The following is an 18,555-nucleotide window of genomic DNA, read 5'->3' as shown; positions in this document are numbered from 1 at the left end:
AGTAGAAAACTTTTGGTAGGAAGACAATAGGGGGTTGGCTCTGGCATTCTTCACAAATTCTCACAGAGGGTGACTGAGTCCAAGACTGATGGTGAATGTCACCCACTGGCCTTTCAAGTGATTACGGGAACTCAAAACCGTGCTGTCCCAAAGCCTTACAGAGCCTGGGTTCTCTTGAGTTAGTGGTCAGTGCTCCCTCCCACCTTTGCCTTCATCAGAATAGTTACAGGGGAGTGATTGTCTCCCCAGACCCACCCCGCCCTTCCCATTTCTTCCAACCCTCCTTGTTCCTGGTTTTCTGTAACAGTCTTCCTTAATTGTAGCACAATTATTTTCCACATTCCCATTTTTTTTTAGCTTTTCATTTAAAAATCACTGTAGTTTCACAGGAAATTGCACAGCAGAACAAAGGAGCCCAGCCACCCATCATCTGGTTTCCACTCATGATCACATCTTACATAATCATACTCAAGATATCAAGACCATGAAGCTGACATTGGCCATGAGTGTGGAAGCAGTTCTACATCATTTCTGTCACACGTATAGGTTCACACAGTCACCAACACAGTCAAGATGCAGAGCTGTTGCAAGAACCCCAAATCTCCCATTATAATGTCACACACACACACACACACACACACACACACACACACACACACCCCTATCCTCTGGGAACCACTGATCTACTCTCTATATCTATAATGTTGTCATTTTGAGACTGTTTTATGAATGGAATCCTATAGTAGGTGACCTATTGATATGGGGTCTTACCATATTGCCCTCAAGATTCAGCCAAGATGCTGCATTTATCCAGAGTTCATTTCTTTTATTGCTGAGTTGTGTCTCATCGCGTGGATGTACCAGAGTTTCTTTAGCCATTCACCTCCGATGGGACATTTTTGTTGTTTCTAGTTTTTGACTATGACAAATAAAGCTTGTATATATAAGCATTTGTGCTCAGGGTTCTGGGTGGACACAGGTTCTCATTTCTCTGGGATAGATTTATGCCCAGGAGTGAGACTATTGAGTTACCTGGTGAGTGTGTTTTTTACCTTTGAAAGACACAACCAGGTTATTTTCCAGAGTGGCGGTACCATTTGACACTCCAAGAGATTATTTGTTTGTTTATGGGAGGGAAAACATGCGCACACACACGTGAGGGGGCAGAGGGAGAGAAAGAAACAGATTCCCTGCAGAGCAGGGAGCCCAACATGATGCAGGATCCCAGGACCCTGAGATCATGACCTGAGCTGAAGGCAGAAACCCCAAGATTCATTCTTTAATACTAGTAATTTCAATTTCCATGTAACATTCCACTTTATCATTTCCATATCACACATGCAAAGAACTGAAAGGATAGAAAAGTGAACATGGTAGACCCAAATACTTCTCTTTGGATGAGTCCGTACTCTTCTCTTCAGAGATATTTGAATTCTTTCTGTTCTTATCACCTGGGGGTCTGCCTCTTTAATCTACTCATCACTGGTTGCTGCTGCCTGATGCACATCAGCCATTCAGAAATCTGAGAATCCACTGCCAGGTGCCTGGTTCATGAAAAATCAAGTTCCCAAATGATGTCTCCCCCGAGGTACTTTGTTCAACCAGTTCCAAATGCACACCCTGACTTCTCTGGGTATGTCCTTGTTGGATCCAGGACCACAAACTCTTCCCTGGATTTTGTCAAAAATTCATAGACATAACCTCTCAATTCATCCTGGTTGTGGTAATTCTCAAATTCTGCAGTTTTCTTTTTCACAGCTATTTCAACGGCAACCCATGTGCATACATGTAAGATTGTAATACATTCGGCAATGCTTCAGTGGCATTTGGCTCTAAGAGGTTGTGTTTTAAGTTTTACTGGAAATTCAAGATCACATGACTACTGTTCTATAAACTGAAATCTATGTCATAATCCTAGATTTGCTGTTCCCAGATCCTCACTTCCCAGTAGAAATGGAGTGGTAAGGAATTGAGTTCCTCTTACTGGCATTAATTAGTGGTATTTTTGGTTTCTGTGAGTGACCCTCATAGGCACTGGTGTCCCTTTTACTTTTCATTATTGCTTCTCAAGCATTTCTCATCTCTCCTACCGTAAAACCCCCAACATCTTGGATGGCGTGCAAGATGGCCTAGATGATGACAGGACTTCTCAGTCTCTTCATTTGCTCACTTCAATGATCATTTCCCCCAGTGCATCTCAGATACATCCACTCTTTATATTCTAGACCTGTAATCACAAATAGTTTGAACCACCTCCAAAATCACTCTCTCAAACATCCTACTCTATCCCACAACCTCCTCTCCTTCCATCCCTGGTACTACCCTGCAGCAACTCTTCAACCCCATTAGAAACTATAATACTTTATACTTGACTTTTCCTCTTCTCCTTTTACTGTATTAGTACTTTTCATACCTGGGCATGGGGGGAAAGGAATGATGTCTACTCTGCCTCTTTGAGTGGCACAGAGAATCTAAAATATTCCTGACTCACATCAAGAAGCATAATCATAGACTATGTCTTGAGGTCCTTAAGGCCATCTCAACTAGGAGGCCTGTTAACTTTTCTTTTATTAAAAGAGTTGCTGTTTTTTATTGCTTGTTAGTTTCAACCATCAGTCACATAGCTAAGGTTTTTGTTTGTTTGTTTTTTTAAGTAGGCTCCACGTTGGGTGAGTTCAGTGCAGGGCTTGAACTCATGACACTGAGATCAAGAACTGAGCTGGGATCAAAAGTCATATGCTTAACCCACTGAGATACCCAGGTGCCCCCAATCATAGTTAAATTCTTGATGACTAAAAAAGCAAAAAAAAAAAAAAAAAAAAAAGAGAGAGAGAGAGAGAAAGAGAATGTTCAAGAACGTCTAGAATGTATGATCTGATCTCATTGATGTGTAGAGTGCTTCATTTCACAGGCATGAAAAAGTTAAAAAACAAACAAATACGTTTGTTTGTTTTGTAGAGAGGATCAGGAAAAACTGTCAAGGGGAACATGATTTGTATGGTATATAAAGTCATTTAAGAAAAATTAAATTAGTAGGGGCTCCTGGGTGGCTCAGTTGATTTAGCATTCAACTCTTGATTTTGGCTCAGCTCATGATCTCAGGATCATATGATCAAGCCCCTGCAAGGGGTTCCCCATTCAGTGGGGAATCTACTTGGGATTCTCTCTCTGCCTCTCTCTCTGTCCTTCCCCCAACTCATGCATGCTCTCTCTCTCTCTCAAATAAAGAAATAAATCTTAAAAAAAAAAGAAAAAAATTAAATCAGTAAAATTCCTTATTTAAGTTTATATACACTTGCATATATTTGTACAAAGGAAGGAGGGAGTTGTAAAATGTACCTCTAATCGTTTAGGATGAAGCTACAGAGGAAGAACAGGAAGAAGATAGTTACCCTTGTCTTTGTCCATTTTTCTTTCTAAATTTGAAATACCTCTCACCTACTATACAAATATGGGTAATGTACAAAGAAAGAAAATTCACCAGTTAGAAGAAAAAAAGAGAATTTATAGGCAGAGCAAGGAAGAGCCAAAGCTATGGGAACCTACCAGGTTTCAGTCCAAATCTAGGCCTCACAGTTGAGGCTGGCTTTTTAGTGTCCGTATGATAGAGATGACACAGGACCTATAATGACATCTCCTGCATTCATCCTGAAGCTTCCAAATGGTCACAGGCTTTATAGACCAAAAGTTATTATAACAAAAAGACCCTGAAATTTGGCTAGAAAAGTGAGTGTTTGGTCAGGACTTTAAGTGCTAGATAAAAGGGAAAAGTTAACAGAGAGAAACTGAAATTCTAGACTGTCTTATATGTTTGTGGAACAAAATATTACCCTTCCTGTGTGGTGGAAACTTATGTTCAGAAATTGACAAAAAGGTCTATAACCATTGAAACTCTTGGGGACCCAACAGTAAGAAATTCATACGGTCCTGGGAATGGACTTCTGCTTCCTCCCAAGATGGATCAACATAAGTCGATTTAACCTCCCACTTGAAACAGCTAAAACAAACAAACATAATATATGAAACAACAGTTTTCAAAACATTATGAATCGAGCAAGAAGGTATGGCGATCCCTAAGAGATGGGAAAGGACTGGGCTGAGCACTATGGCCATCTACCTTGCTACCTGGAGTAGGGCCACGATGGGTTCCAGGAGGGGAAACACAGGTGGAGCCTGGAGAACACGCTGAGTTCAGAATCTCAGTTGAAAATACAAGGACTGAAGGAGAGATGCTTCTAGAAACTTTTCTATTGGCCACAAGGAGGCATTATGGTGTCACTGATAGCAGAGAGTGGTAGAGAATGTCCTTAATACTCTCTGAAGTGTGGGTATAAATAGAGGAATTGCAGGGCTTGACTTCTGTATCAAGGTGGGAATCGTTTGCAGCCATCAGTCATCCATCTGTGATGACAACAGCAAGACACAAAGACATTCTCTCGTAGGTTTATAAATAATAGTTTAGCAAAAGCTCTTCCTGTGTTGAGGAACCTCAGACCTGCCTTACAGGGTGTAAGAAATGAGGAGTGAAAGGCCCAGAGAAGCTTGGGGCAGATATAGGAAGAGAGGCAGTGTGAGGCAGCACCACATCTGCTCCACACGTGATCTGGCCAAGCCCAGTTCAGCTGCCAAGCCAGAAGCTGTGTGTAAGATCACAACAAGGAGTGACCCTTGCCTTGGTGAAGCCAACAGCAGTCATCGCAGGCAGATCTACCTGTCAGGGACGGGAGACTCTGCACCCACATCTCTCCACCCAGAGATCAGAGTCTGGAGGAGACAGAAGCTCCATTCCTGTTGGTCCTGCCATGGCTCCTGGGCTGCTCCACTGTGTGGCCTTTTGTCTCCTTGGAGCAGGTAAGTCCTAGTCAGAAAATACGTCGTTTGACTAGAGCTATCTTGTCCTCAGTTTTGTACCTTTCTTTCATGGCAGCAATAGCAATCTCTTTCTTCACTCTGTCTCTACATTTTCTTTCTCCCTCTGCAGGTCCCATGGGTGCCATGGTCATCCAGAGCCCAAGATACCAGATTACGAGGGTGGGGAAACCAGTGAATCTGAGCTGTTCTCAGAATATGAATCATGACAACATGTATTGGTACCAACAGAAGCTGAACCAAGCCCCAAAGCTGCTCCTCTACTTCTATGATACAGACTTTAACAGAGAAGCAGAAACCTCTGAAAACTTCCAGGCTAGCCAGCACAACACTTCTTTCTGTTCTCTCAACATCCTCTCGCCAGGCTTGGGGGACTCAGGAGTGTATCTCTGTGCCAGCAGTGAAGACACAGAGCTGTAGTGTTACCTCTCCCCTGTGCATAAACTTCTCTGTTTCCCGGATCCAAGATCCTCCTCTAGATCAACCCACCTGCCCATCCTACAACAACAGTAGGAAGCGGGTTTATGGCAGTCATCCCTTTGTTTGTAGAGAAGCTGGGTAGAAACCTACGAAAACCACTGACAGTTAGACCAAGAGTGGAAAAGTGGTTACACTCACCTGGCGTTCAGTTTGTGGTATTTCCCCAGGATCACCTTAACCACTCATTCTGTTCTCTTTGGTACATAAATAGGAACTTTTTAAAGACTGTTTTGTGGGATGTCTGGGTGGCTCAGTAGCCTCTGCTTTGATCTCAGGGTCCTGGGATCGAGCCCTGCATTGGGCTCTCTGCTCAGTGGGGAGCCTGCTTCTCTCTCTCTCTCTCTCTGCCTGCCTCTCTGCCTACTTATTATCTCTGCCTGTCAAATAAATAAATAAAATCTTAAAAAAATAAAAACTGCTTTGTTTTTTAAGCATAAGAAACTCTTAATCTCACAAAACAAACTAAGGGTTGCCAGGGGGAGGGGGCTAGGTAGAGAGTGGTTGGGTTATGGACATCGGGGAGGGTATGTGCTATGGTGAGTGCTGTGAAGTGTGTAAACCTGGCGATTCACAGACCTGCACCTCTGGGACTAATAATACATTATATGTTTATAACAAAATTTTAAAAATTATAAAAAAATAAAGATCAAGTGATATGATCAATGGGAAAAAAAAAGCTTTTGTTTTTTAATAGAAGTTGGAGACCTGGAACTATGAAAAAGGGCAGTCCTGACCAGACAAGAGGTGGACCCACTTTCATGAATCCTTGCCCTAAGGGGAGGAAAGTGCCCTCAGAGACCCTGCTGTAGTCTCCTGGTTTTCTGGTCAAGTAAGGAAAATTAGAACTGCTACAAATTTATGCTAGACATGAAGTTGAATGAACTGCCTGGCACATGTGTCATTCACAGTGTATTTAACTATGGTGCATGATATAAATTTGCCTATGAACCATTTAAGTGGCAGGTATTTAAGTGGGGTATTTTACTACTGGGTATTCACCCCAAAGATACAAATGTAGTGAAAAGAAGGGCCATCTGTACCCCAACATTTATAGCATCAATGGCCACAGTCACCAAACTGTGGAAAGAACCAAGATGCCCTTCAACGAACAGTTGGATAAAGAAGATATAGTCCATATATACAATGGAATATTATGCAGCGATCAGAAAGGATGAATACCCCACTTTTGTATCAACATGGACGGGACTGGAGGAGATTATGCTGAGTGAAATAAGTCAAGCAGAGAAAGTCAATTGTCATATGATTTCACTTACTTGTGGAGCATAAGGAATAACATGGGAGGACATCAGGAGAAGGAAGGGAAAATTGAATTGGGGGAAATCGGAAGGGGAGATGAACCATGAAATACTACGGACTCCAGGAAACAACCTGAGGGTTTTGGAGGGGAGGGAGTGGGGGGATGTGTGAGCCTGGTGGTGGGTATTAAGGAGGGCACATATTGCATGGAGCACTGGGTGTGGTGCATAAAAATGAATCTTGGGGCGCCTGGGTGGCTCAGTGGGTTAAGCCGCTGCCTTAGGCACAGGTCATGATCTCAGGGTCCTGGGATCGAGCCCTGCATCGGGCTTTCTGCTCAGCAGGGAGCCTGCTTCCTCCTCTCTCTCTGCCTGCCTCTCTGCCTGCTTGTGATCTCTCTCTGTCAAATAAATAAATAAAATCTTTTAAAAAAACTGAATCTTGGAACACTGAAAAAATTAAATAAAATTTTAAAAATATATCAAAAAATAGATGTGGTGCTCTAAAAGAAATATTAAAATGACTAGATTTTGCCCTATATTTTTAATATTATTAAAAAATATCAAGTACCCAACTTGTTTGAAATAAAAGGGGTTTCTGGAATGTATTAGAACAGCTTTCTGAAAGCCAGTATGTGTCTTATGGCATTTAAGAGACTGAAATACTTATTTTTTTTGACAGGCAGAGATCACAAGTAGGCAGAGAGGCAGGCAGAGAAAGAGAGAGAGAGAGGAGGAAGAAGAAGCAGGCTCCCTGCTGAGAAGAGACACCCCCCACCCCACCCCCGTGTGGGGCTCAATCCCAGGACCCTGGGATTATGATCTGAGCTGAAGGTAGAGGCTTTAACCCACTGAGCCACCCAGACGCCTTGAGACTGAAATACTTATGATGGCCGATTGAATAAATACATATATCATCATTTCAGAAAACAAAAGCAGAGCTGTGGGATGCTTTCTTCAGAGATTAGAACTGTGTCCTCATCTTAATTCTGAAGAACACACAGATAATCCTACTAGGCAGTGGCTCGCCACATCGCCTCGTATGGTCATCAACAGCATCATATGCTTCCAACTCTTTAATCAAGAGCTCAAGAAGTACTACCCAAGATCTGATTTGGGAACTAAGTAAAATTGAGAGAAGCTAAACACTGTCATCTGAGCCACCCACCATCACTACAGCCGTCTGTTTTCCTTTCTTTCGCTCACTGTATGTCCACACTTCTTTCCTTACAAACAGTGAAGGCTGTGTCTCTATGCTTCTATGTTTCAGAATCTTCTGTCAAAGGAGATGTTGGGGCTAATGTCTTGGGACCCCTTCCTTCATTTGTGATTCCATGACAAGATTTAGGAAATTGATGCATCTTGAGCTAAATGGCCAAAGAATTCAACCAGGCGGCAGATTAGACATTCTTTAGGTGATGTGAACACTTGACATCCTCTAGAAGAAAGGGGGGAAAGAAGTGAAGAGCCAAGATTCAGCTCATTCCAGGCCCAGATAAAGCATGAGGCCCAGGGCTGGAGATGCAGATGCTCTGGGCTCCTTGTGACCAGATTGAGTCTTACTGCCCAGATGAGGGAGGAGGATGTGGAAGGCAGTGGATTTGCTGTAGCCAAGCAGAGCAGTAGAGAACTGTCTCGTTCTCTAGCAGGTGTGGTCCCTAAAAGTGTGAGAACACACCTAGAGAAGGAGGAAATTAAAATCTTAGGAGAGGGGATGCCTGGGTGGCTCAGTGGGTTAAGCCGCTGCCTTTGGCTCAGGTCATGATCTCAGGGTCCTGGGATCGAGTCCCACATCAGGCTCCTTGCTCCGCAGGGAGTCTGCTTCTATGTGCTACTCTGCCTGCCTGTACTCTATCTCTCTGACAAATAAATAAATAAAATCTTAAAAATAAAATAAAATCTTAGGAGTCTTTTTTTCTGATAGAAAAAGCTACAACAGACACACAAAACCACAGTCTTGGCTGCTCTGGGAGTTTGAAGAGAGTTGGGGAGCAAGAGTGAGTGTTATCTGTATTGTATTGTATTGCATTGTTTTTATTTTATGCATATTTTATTGTGGCCAGAACACTTAGCATGAGATCTACCCTCTTAAAATTTTCCAGCATATAGTATATACATATAATGGCATGTTATTTAGTCTTGAAAGAGAAGGAAATCCTGCAATACATGATGACATGAATGACCTTAAGGACATTCTGCTGAGTGACCTAAGCCAGTCACAAGAAGACAGGTGCTGCACGATTCCACTTACATGGTAAGGAGTGGCTTCCTTCTGGATGATGTCTCAGCCCAGCTGCAGCCTCTCTTGATCGTGCCCATTTATGCTCGGGGCTTTCATTTCCCAGCAGCCAAAAGAGAATGTCTTGTAAGAACAGAACCTCCGTGAAGGTCCAGGGCCATCAGATGGATTTATAGACACCAGTTATTTTCTGGAACTGACAGTTACTTCAGTAGAACTTACTACAGACTGTGACCCCTACGGAGGACCCAAACCGACCTAAGAAAGAACCATTACTTCAGACCCTCCAAGAAGTAGATGCCAAATCTGGGTCAATCATGCAGGGCATTTAGCTGAGAAAATGGGGAGAAAGCTGAAGGAAGCTGGGGGACCATCATGCCGTGATGCAGATCTGACATCTGTAAGGAGAGAGGGAAGGAAGAGAGAGAAAAGGAAGAAAACGGGAGGAGGGAGGCTATGTAGGAAGAAAAGTAGGTCGTGGGCTGTAGTACAATTCCAAGCAAATCTCAGCAAGAGTGAAGCATTAGGAATAACACGGAGGACATTGGGAGATGGAAAGGAGAAGTGAGATGGGGGAAATCGAGAGGGGGAGACAAACCATGAGAGACTGTGGACTCTGAGAAACAAACTGAGGGTTTTGGAGGAGCGGGGAGAGGGAGGTTGGGTGAGCCTGGTGGTGGGTATTATGGAGGGCACAGATTGCATGGAGCACTGGGTGTGGTGCATAGTCAATGAATTTTGGAACACTGAAAATAAAATAAAATAAAAATCTTTTAAAAAAAAAAAAAAAAAGAGTGGCAGGTCCTTAGGTCAAAGCAGAGCTATGCGGCTCCCTGTCCCTGGGGCCTGCCTCTCCCCACGGGCAGAACCTCTGCACCATGGCTCCAGAGATGGGGTTGGGGACACTGGCCCACTTCTCTTGCAGTGAGACCCCTGTTCTCTGAGGGTCCCTGGGTGGGGAGGTAAGCCCTAGGCTTTGTGACTTATAGCTCCCAGTGTGGAACCTCCATGCTATGAGCAAAGCAGAATGAGAAAGATCTGGGACTGTGGTCTTGGCCTGTTGTTTCTGGAATGGGGGTCCACCCTATGTGTGAGCACTGGGTGGAGAAAGGGAGCTCAGACCCCTGGGCTGCACTTGCTAGGAGTAGAGTTTCTACATCAGGGAGCTGGCGGGGCTGAAAGGAGCTGGTAGTCTGTGCTGGGAGAAAGGGAGGGAACCCTGTGTCCTCAGCCACACCCACAAAGACTAGAGCTTCCACCACACTGAGCTTGGGGGTGGGAGGCGGGGACACAAGGCTCAAATGCCCCAGAGTCTCACTGCTGTGACTGAGAATTAGATTTTCTTAAATAAGTGGTTCCTCATTTGCTGTATATTTTGGAAATAACCTTCAAAGGCTTTCAGTGGTGGCTCCTAAGTGTCCAGCAGTTTGCTTTCTATCTCTGGGAAGACAGTACCCTAATCTCCTTGTGTGGCCTTTCCAGAAGTGCCTCAAACTGTACACAAACAGGGGCCAGCCCTGAGCTGTCATTTATCACCTCTTGCTCTGGTGTGATTTTGTCCCACTGAGAAAGCATGGCTGCTCTGGGGAGGCTGGTGAATCCTTTCAGTTTCATCCTATACAGACACTGATTCCTCCTCAGACAAAAATTCACTATGGTCCCTCTGAACATGAGCAGATTCTACCTCCCCGGTAGTCTTCCTCACTGATTCCCACTGCTGTGTTCCCTCAAACTCATAACCTCTGTCTCCTCAACTAGGAAAATGTGTCCTGCTCTGTGTCTCCCCTCACCGTGTCTGGACACGGTCCCATTTTTTTCTTGCTTTAGAATAACAGACACTAATGACTGCGTATGGTTGCTTCCTATATTCTACTTGTTTGTTCTGTTTTTTACTTGTATAGGGCAACACAGCAAAGACTGTTGGTTTCTGTGAAGTGACCACGTCACAGAGTAGCTGGTTCTAGGGGGGAAGGGGTATGAAAAGCTTCAGAGAAATCTTCCTGCCTCTTTTCTTTCCCTAACACCATCATGTGCCCAGTATTCATTTGCTCCTTTGGCTCTTGAATGCAGGTAAGCCCTCGTTCTGAACTTGTCAGCCCCAGCTCTAAGACATTCCTTCCTGTCACCAGACTCCATCAGGGACTAAGCCTCCAACTTCCGTCTGCTTTATTCCCAGGTGCCCTCCATGCAGAAGTCACCCAGACTCCAGGACACCTGGTCAAAGGAAAAGGACAGAAAGCAAAAATGCACTGTGTCCCAATAAAAGGACACAGTTACGTTTACTGGTATCAGCAGATCCCAGCAAAAGAGTTCAAGTTCTTGATTTCTTTCCAGAACGATGCCATCTTTGATAAAACAGGAATGCCCGAGAAGAGATTTTCAGCTGCGTGTCCCCAAAACGCATCCTGCAGTCTAGAGATCAAGCCTACAGAGCTGCAGGATTCAGCCGTGTATTTCTGTGCCAGCAGTGAATCCACAGTGTGAAGTATTAGCTAATCTTAATACACAAATTTTGTGGGTCTGGCTCAGGAAACAGCTGTCATACTAGATTGGAAGGAAATAATAGAAACTAAATAGAGCTAGCTTAAGCCAAATGGGAATTTATTGCAAGGTTATATGTATGTCCCATAGAACCCCCAAAACAAGAACACAGGAATTTCTCAGGAGCAAAGTAGAATAAAATCCTGGAACCATGACGGGACTGATTTGATGGCTCTTACTTCTTTTTCCACCTTGTTGGTCCCATTGTTATCCCCATTATTATAAATTGTCTTTCCTAGTTTTTAGGTCTCCTAGCAAATGGAAGTCACAGATTCCAATGTCTGTACCCCCCGCCATGTTGCAAAGGACCAACTTGACTTTCTCTCATGTAAGGTCACAAATCCAGAAAACAGAGAACAATTTGATCCTGTTTTACTCAAGAGCATGTTCTTGGAAAATTCAGCTTTAGCCAAGGTGTTTGGATTATTTCAAACAACATAGCAGCTGGAGGCCTGTCACTTTGACCTTATGGATCACTGACTTTGAAGACAGGAATCTTCTAGATAGGGCCAGTAAACCTAGTACCAGTATACCTAGTAGGTATCCATTACAGGGGAGGAGTACCAGATACAGAGAACATAGGGGAAAAAGAAGGAATTAGAAAGGGGATTGAGATCCCTAGTTTTTAGAATAATGTCAGATCAAGTGAAGACTCTAGTTAATTTCTTTTCAAGTAGTTAAATCCAGATAATACAAAAAACATGCTAATTTTCAGTGTGATAACTTCACACCCTACTAAGTCAGTAATTAGTTTCTATGGAGCTAAGGAAACAGACAGATTAATGTGCCCTCAGTGGAAAAATACCTGATGTGCAGACAATTGAAAACTGATGTGCAGACAATTGAAAACTGATGTGCAGACAATTGAAAAATCCTCTGGTATGTGATCCAAATTATAACGATGGACAAGGCATTCAACATCAACAGAAGGGAAAGAGGTACTCCTGCATTAACTCTACCTGGGGAGGTCACTGCAATTACATAGAACAGACACAGAATTCAAAACACCTTTGTTAAGATTTAATGATCCATCCTGTTTATAAAACTGTTCATTTCAGGATGCCTGGATGCCTCAGTCAGTTGAGCATCTGATTCTTGATTTCGGCTCAGGTCATGATCTCAGGGCTGTGGGATTGAGCCCCACATCGGGCACCACACTCAGCAGGGAGTCTGCTTAGGATTCTCCCTTCCTCTGTCCCTCCCCCTTGTCTCTCTCTCTATGGGATGAATAAATAAATCTTTAAAAAAATACTTTAAAAAAAAAAACTGTTCATTTCTACACCACCCACCACTCAGCTTTAGACAAGTTTATATATTCTCTCTAGCCACTTCTGTTCTTATCTCAATATAAGTGGAACCTGGTTGTCTTACCCCCACAAGTCCAAATTTACTTCATTTCTCAGGCAAAATTTCATTCTGACCTCTTGAAACATAAGCTCTCACTTTCCTGGTCTACCTCATGTTATGGCTATTTATTTCAGCTTCTTTTTCCAGCACTCAAAAGTGAGTCTTCTCGAGTGTCATTTCTGTTCATTTCTAAGTAACAATGGTACAGTTAGTGACCCATACTTTCGCTTTCATTTCAGAGGAATTTATTCCTCTGGGCGCCGTCTTCAGCTTTTTTGTGGAATATTTCCATTCTTACAAAACTATTCTCCTGAATCTTAAAATTTTAAACTTGCTGGACTAAAGGCTGTTCCTTTTTCCTCCTACTTGACCTCTTTGAAGAATTTCATAGTATTGACTTTACCCCAAAGCCTGGAAACTTCTCTTTCCTTAGCTTCATTCACTTCATTTTCAATTAGGTTTATTTCCCATCTATTCTTTTTTGCAAATGTAGTTTCCAGAACTTAAATCTATCCACCAGTTACTCTCATTCCTAGAAAAATTTTTCTTATTCCTTAAACTTTAATTATCTAATGTAATGCATTAAGTGGCCTTCTCTTTTGTTAGTTTGGTCTATTAAAAATCTCCATTGAAACTTTTGTCTGAAATAACTTCCTTCCTCAGTATCACTTAAGGGACAAATTAAACAGATAGATTCTAGGATAGGATCAGAATTTGAGAGTCAGAATTTCTGGAAGTGGATTATAGGAACACATCTACTTTTACCAAGCCTCTGGTGGGGCTCGTTCATGGTGAAGTTTGAGAACTACTGCCAGTCTTTCTAAGATTTGTAAAACAGCCCTCCAGCACACTCTACCATCTTCTTCTTGCTCCTGTTATTCTCACTCTTTTCCTCTTTTCCACCTCCTCTTGTGTCTTCCTTAAAACTTCACTTTTCCTGAGAATGTTCAAGTGTGTTTGGAACCTGTTTATGTCATTCATGTAACAAAATAAACAGGAGGTCACACATTTGGACCAAGGCTCCCCCTTTCCTGTGGAAGGAGCCTTGAGATGGTGGGTATTCCCAGGGACTATGGCTTCACAGCTGGATTCCACCTTGTGGAGCCAAATAAACCCAAAATATCCATTCCTCTCTGCTGCTGTGTATCAGAAACCATTGCTGGAGAGCCTCATCCTACTAGTGATCTTGCCTTGGACACTCGATTCCTCTGCTGGGTCACTCTCTTTCACCTGGGGGGTAAGTGAGCTTGGGAGTGCTTGGGAATTTGTGTCGATGCTTTCCTAGGTGCATTTTCTATGGCTTCTTTCTTCTCCCCCAGGACACACAGAGTCTGTAGTCAGCCAGATCCCCAGCCACAGGGTCACCAAGATGGGACAGAGGAGGATTCTGAGATGCGATCCAATTTCCGGTCACATATTGGCTTACTGGTGCCCACAGAATCTTGAGGCAGGAAATGGAGTTTCTGATTTCTGTCTAAAATGAAAACACGGCAGCTAAGTTGGGATCCCCAAGGAACGGCTCTCAGCTGAAAGACCTAATGGAACGTCTTCCACCCTAAAACCCATCCCGCGGAGCTGGGGGACTCAGCTGTGATCTCTGTGATGGTGGCCTTGGCAAGGTGCAGTTGAGCCAGTTCCTTCCAGGGCAAAAACTCACTGGCTCCTCTCCTCTCCCCTGAGCTTTTAGGAGATGTTTGAAAAGGCCACTTCCCAGTCTTCTGCCTCAGAAGAAACAAAGAAGTAGGTTGATTGTGTGGTTCCAGCTGCAAGTAGGAGAGGGCAAGACTATAAATTAGCTCTTACATTATAGGGTGGTCATGCTTTGGGACCTGGGCTTCTGAAACTCTAAAAAAAATGCAGAATTAGGTAGTCAGTAGATTCCAAGTTTAGAAATAAGCCTCCCCCCAAAAAAAAGGTTTGACTACAGAGACCTGATATCTGATATTGGTATTACCTTACCAAACATCTAAGAAATCCTACTGATTTTCCCTCAAACATGACTCCTCTGTAGACTCTTTCCCTCCACAGAGGCCAATGACTCTTTTATTTGTGGAACAATAGAATGTGGGCCACTACAGGTTTATTATAATCCATTATTACAGTCCACAAGACTGACTGTCTCTCAAGGGCAGTGATTTAATGGAAATAACTTTGAGAGAACAGCAATCACAACTCTCTTGAGGGGAAAGAAGCAGAAGAAACACGGATTAGTATTCCCCACTCAGAGACTCTTTCAGGAAACTCAAGTTTCAAATCCAGGGGAGCATTGGGTTTGACTCTATGATTTCCCAAATTTTATGGTTCCCTTCTCTCTTGAGATCTTGGACCCACAGAGAGTGGAATTAGAGTCAGGATACCTGCTTCCTAATCTAAACTCCGGCTTTTTTTTTTTTTTTTTTTTTTTTTTTTTTTTTGCTGCAGGATGTTGGCAAGAGCCTTCACCCCTCTATGACTCAGAATTCTCCTCTTTAAAATTAGAAACTTGCACAACTTGCTCTCCAAGATTTGACATGAGGATGACTCAGGATATATCTCCATGTTTCCCACACGTGGGACCACTAGGGACTGCTGTAGAAGATATATTGCTACCATCTGGCAATTATTGAGCAAACTGGCAAGGTTGATAACACACAACCAGGGAAGATCCGGTTGGAAGGGGCGGTCTGGACCAGGCACAATGCTGTGTGTCTCAGCATTGACGCAGACTTGAAATGCGGTCATGGCAAAGAAAATGGTATCTATCTGCCACCATCTCCCCCACGGTTATCAGATGGCAGTAAAGGACTGCGTCAGAGAGTCGACCACGTAGAGCGGTCAGATGCTCTGGTTCACCTTGGCAGCCCTGGTTCAGAGCCGTTATCCTGGGGAAATTATTAGTAGCACACTCTTTCACATATTAAAGGTTCCCAGTTCAGACAGTAAGCTAAGAAAGCCATTGTAGATTATGACACAAACTATAGCATCTCTCTGTTAAAAGTAAATCGCTTCTTCATATTATACTGAATTTGGTTAAAGGAAATTTTATTCAGACATTTGTTAAAATGATAAGGCAGACTTCACTCGAAAGAAACGCAGCAGTGGAGTACTGCCTTAGGGAGAGAGAGCAGGCTCAACTCCAGCTCCAAACAGGAAAAATGAGAGTTTATAGCCAAGAAGCAGGGAGGGGGAGGGGAAGTGGATGGACAGTTACCCAGAGGAGACAGCAGGGTGCGGGAGGTTTCTGGGTAAACTGAGCTAGAAGGACTCTCGCTGAAGGCACACCAGGATGCTCAGACATCACCTGGGGGACAGTCTCTGGAGACAAAAATTTGGTCCTATATCAAGGGTACTCATATATTGAGGGTAGGAAATTCTGACTAACCACCACAGCAAGACTCTTGCTTGAACACATGAGGATTGCCCATGAATGGGACCTAACTGGGCCCTTGAGATACAGAATGGACAAAATTTTAACACTTACTTGTTGTAAGAGGCGAGAGAGATGAAAGGCACGAAGATACCCTTGGGTTTCAAGAATAACAAGATGGTCAACAAATCTAGGAATAAAAATGAAAAAGAACCTTTAATAAAAGGTCATTTTGAGGTTGACGAACACTTGAGGCACCCACCTGGATGTTCTTATCACTAAAAGAAACTCCCTTTCTCTTCTCTCCATGGCTAATAGCCTTTCCCACGGCCGCCCCACACTCCAAGGCTCACACACATATGCTTGTGCAAACACATGCATACACCCGCTAAGATGTCCAAGGAGAGGCACACACCTGCTTTTCCTCCCCTCACTCCTCCCCAGCAGAGGGCACTACTGGATCTAAAAAGCAGTCTAATCTATTTTATTTTCACTAACAATTTTGTTTTAATACTGCCCCCACTTACCTGAATCTTGTTATACATAACAAGAACACTCTTCTAGAGAAGTAAAAACTAATCCATATTTCCACTTTTACAACTAAGGGGCAGATAATCGCCAATTAGAGTTTCTCAGGGAGACAATGCATCAAAATAATTAAATATCTAGGCATAAATTGAACAAAAGAAATGAAAAAGTTGTACACGGAAAGTGCAAAACATTGCTTGAAAGAAATTAAAGACATAAATAAATGGAAAGATATCCCATGATCATAGATTGAAAGATTTAATACTTCTGAGATGGCAAAACTCCCCAAATTGATCTACAGAATCAATTAGATCTCTGTCAAATTTCAAGATTCCAGCTATCTCTCCTCCCCTAGAAACGGACAAGTCTTCTTTTTTAAAAAGAAGAAAATGTTAGACAAGTCATATTTTTCCATCTCAAAACGTACTATGAAAGTGTAGAAATCAAGACTGTGTTGTATTGGAAGAGAATACACAAATAGATCAGTGGAACAGAATTGAGAGTTTTCAAATAAGCCCATACTTTTTTTGGGAATTGATTTTTGATAAGAGAGCCAGAACCATTAAACTGAGAAAGAATAGACTTTTTTTTAACCAAAGGTGCTGAGAAAACTGCATATTCATGTGTGGAAGAATGAATTTCCAGGTCTTCCTCATACCATATACAAAAATTAACTCAACATTGATCAAAGACCTAAATGTAAGAGCTAAAAATACAGTGTTCTTGGAAGAAAATATAGGTGTAGATCTTTAAGACCATGGAATAGACAATGATTTCTTAAATATGCCCCCAAAACAGACAACCAAGATCAATTGGACTTCTTCAAACTTAAAAAACATTTGAACTTCAAAGGACACTCTTAAGAGAGGCAAAGTTACCCCTCCAAATAAGATAAATATTTGCAAATCATATAACCTCTCAAGAGACTTGCATTTAGAATATATATAGAAAACCTTGAAAATTCTCTGTATATTTTGGATACAAGTCCCTTATTCGGGTATTATTCATAATCTCCAAGAAAGGGAAAGAATTCAAATGTTCCTCAACTGATTGGTGAATTAACAAGGTCTGGTGTATTCATACAATGCAATATTATTCAGTCATAAAAGGAAAAGAAGTTCTGATACATGCTGTTTTAAGAAAACATGCTAAGTGAAAGAAGCCAGGCAAAAAAGGGCACATAGTATGTGATTCCATTTATATAAAAATCCAGAATAGGCAGACCTCAGGGACAAAAAGTAGAGTAATGGTTGCCAAAGGCTGCAGACAGGAGTGGATGCACAGTGACTTCTGATTGGTACAGAGTTTCTTTTGGGATGATTACGATGTTCTATAACTATATAGTATTGTTGTTTACAGAGGTTTATAAATACTAAAACCAACTGAACTGTATACTTTGAAATGGTGAATTTTGTGGTACGTGAATTATTGTCTCAACTTCAAAAAAGGTCTGGAAATTTAAAAAGATTCAAATACTGTAGCTTGAATTTCAGAAAAATAGAGCCTATTTTCGTGCGATACCATTGTGAATAAGGGAATGGACAGTATAATTTGTATAATGTATCAACTTTATTGATGAACTTGACAATCTTCTAAAAATATAAAACATTTTATAAACTTCTCAGTAAATGCACTCTTTAAGTGGCCTGCGTAGTTACTGATGATGATGTATGTAATAATATAGAGGAGCCTCAAAATACAGTGTTGGAAATAAGACACAAGCAAATGCATACTATTTTGTTCCATTTATAAGAGGACCTAGAAAATGCAAGCAACTCGTTATTGACAGAAAGCAGATCGGTAGGGATGGGATAAGTGTGGGAAGTGCTGGGAGGGAAGTCTTACAACTGGACAGAAAGAAACTTTTGGGGATGATGGATACAGTCACTATCTCAACTCTGTGGTAATGCCTCCGTGTTTGCATACATACATCGTATATCTCAATATAC

General features: G+C 42.3%; 1 gene segment (V, D, J or C); it reads left to right on the top strand.

Annotated features, from left to right (window-relative positions):
- The first annotated feature begins 4,351 nt into the window (after nucleotides 1–4,351).
- Nucleotides 4,352–18,202, top strand: LOC116569533. The segment is given in 3 exon segments: nucleotides 4,352–4,851; nucleotides 4,982–5,269; nucleotides 18,141–18,202. Coding segments are annotated over 3 exon segments (399 nt in total).
- The last annotated feature ends 353 nt before the right edge of the window (nucleotides 18,203–18,555 follow it).

Source organism: Mustela erminea, chromosome 11 (genome assembly GCF_009829155.1).
Source record: "Mustela erminea isolate mMusErm1 chromosome 11, mMusErm1.Pri, whole genome shotgun sequence".
NCBI classification, from domain to species: domain Eukaryota; kingdom Metazoa; phylum Chordata; class Mammalia; order Carnivora; family Mustelidae; genus Mustela; species Mustela erminea.
The sequence above is the reverse complement of the archived record's forward strand: the minus strand, read 5'-3'. Positions and strand labels throughout refer to the sequence as shown.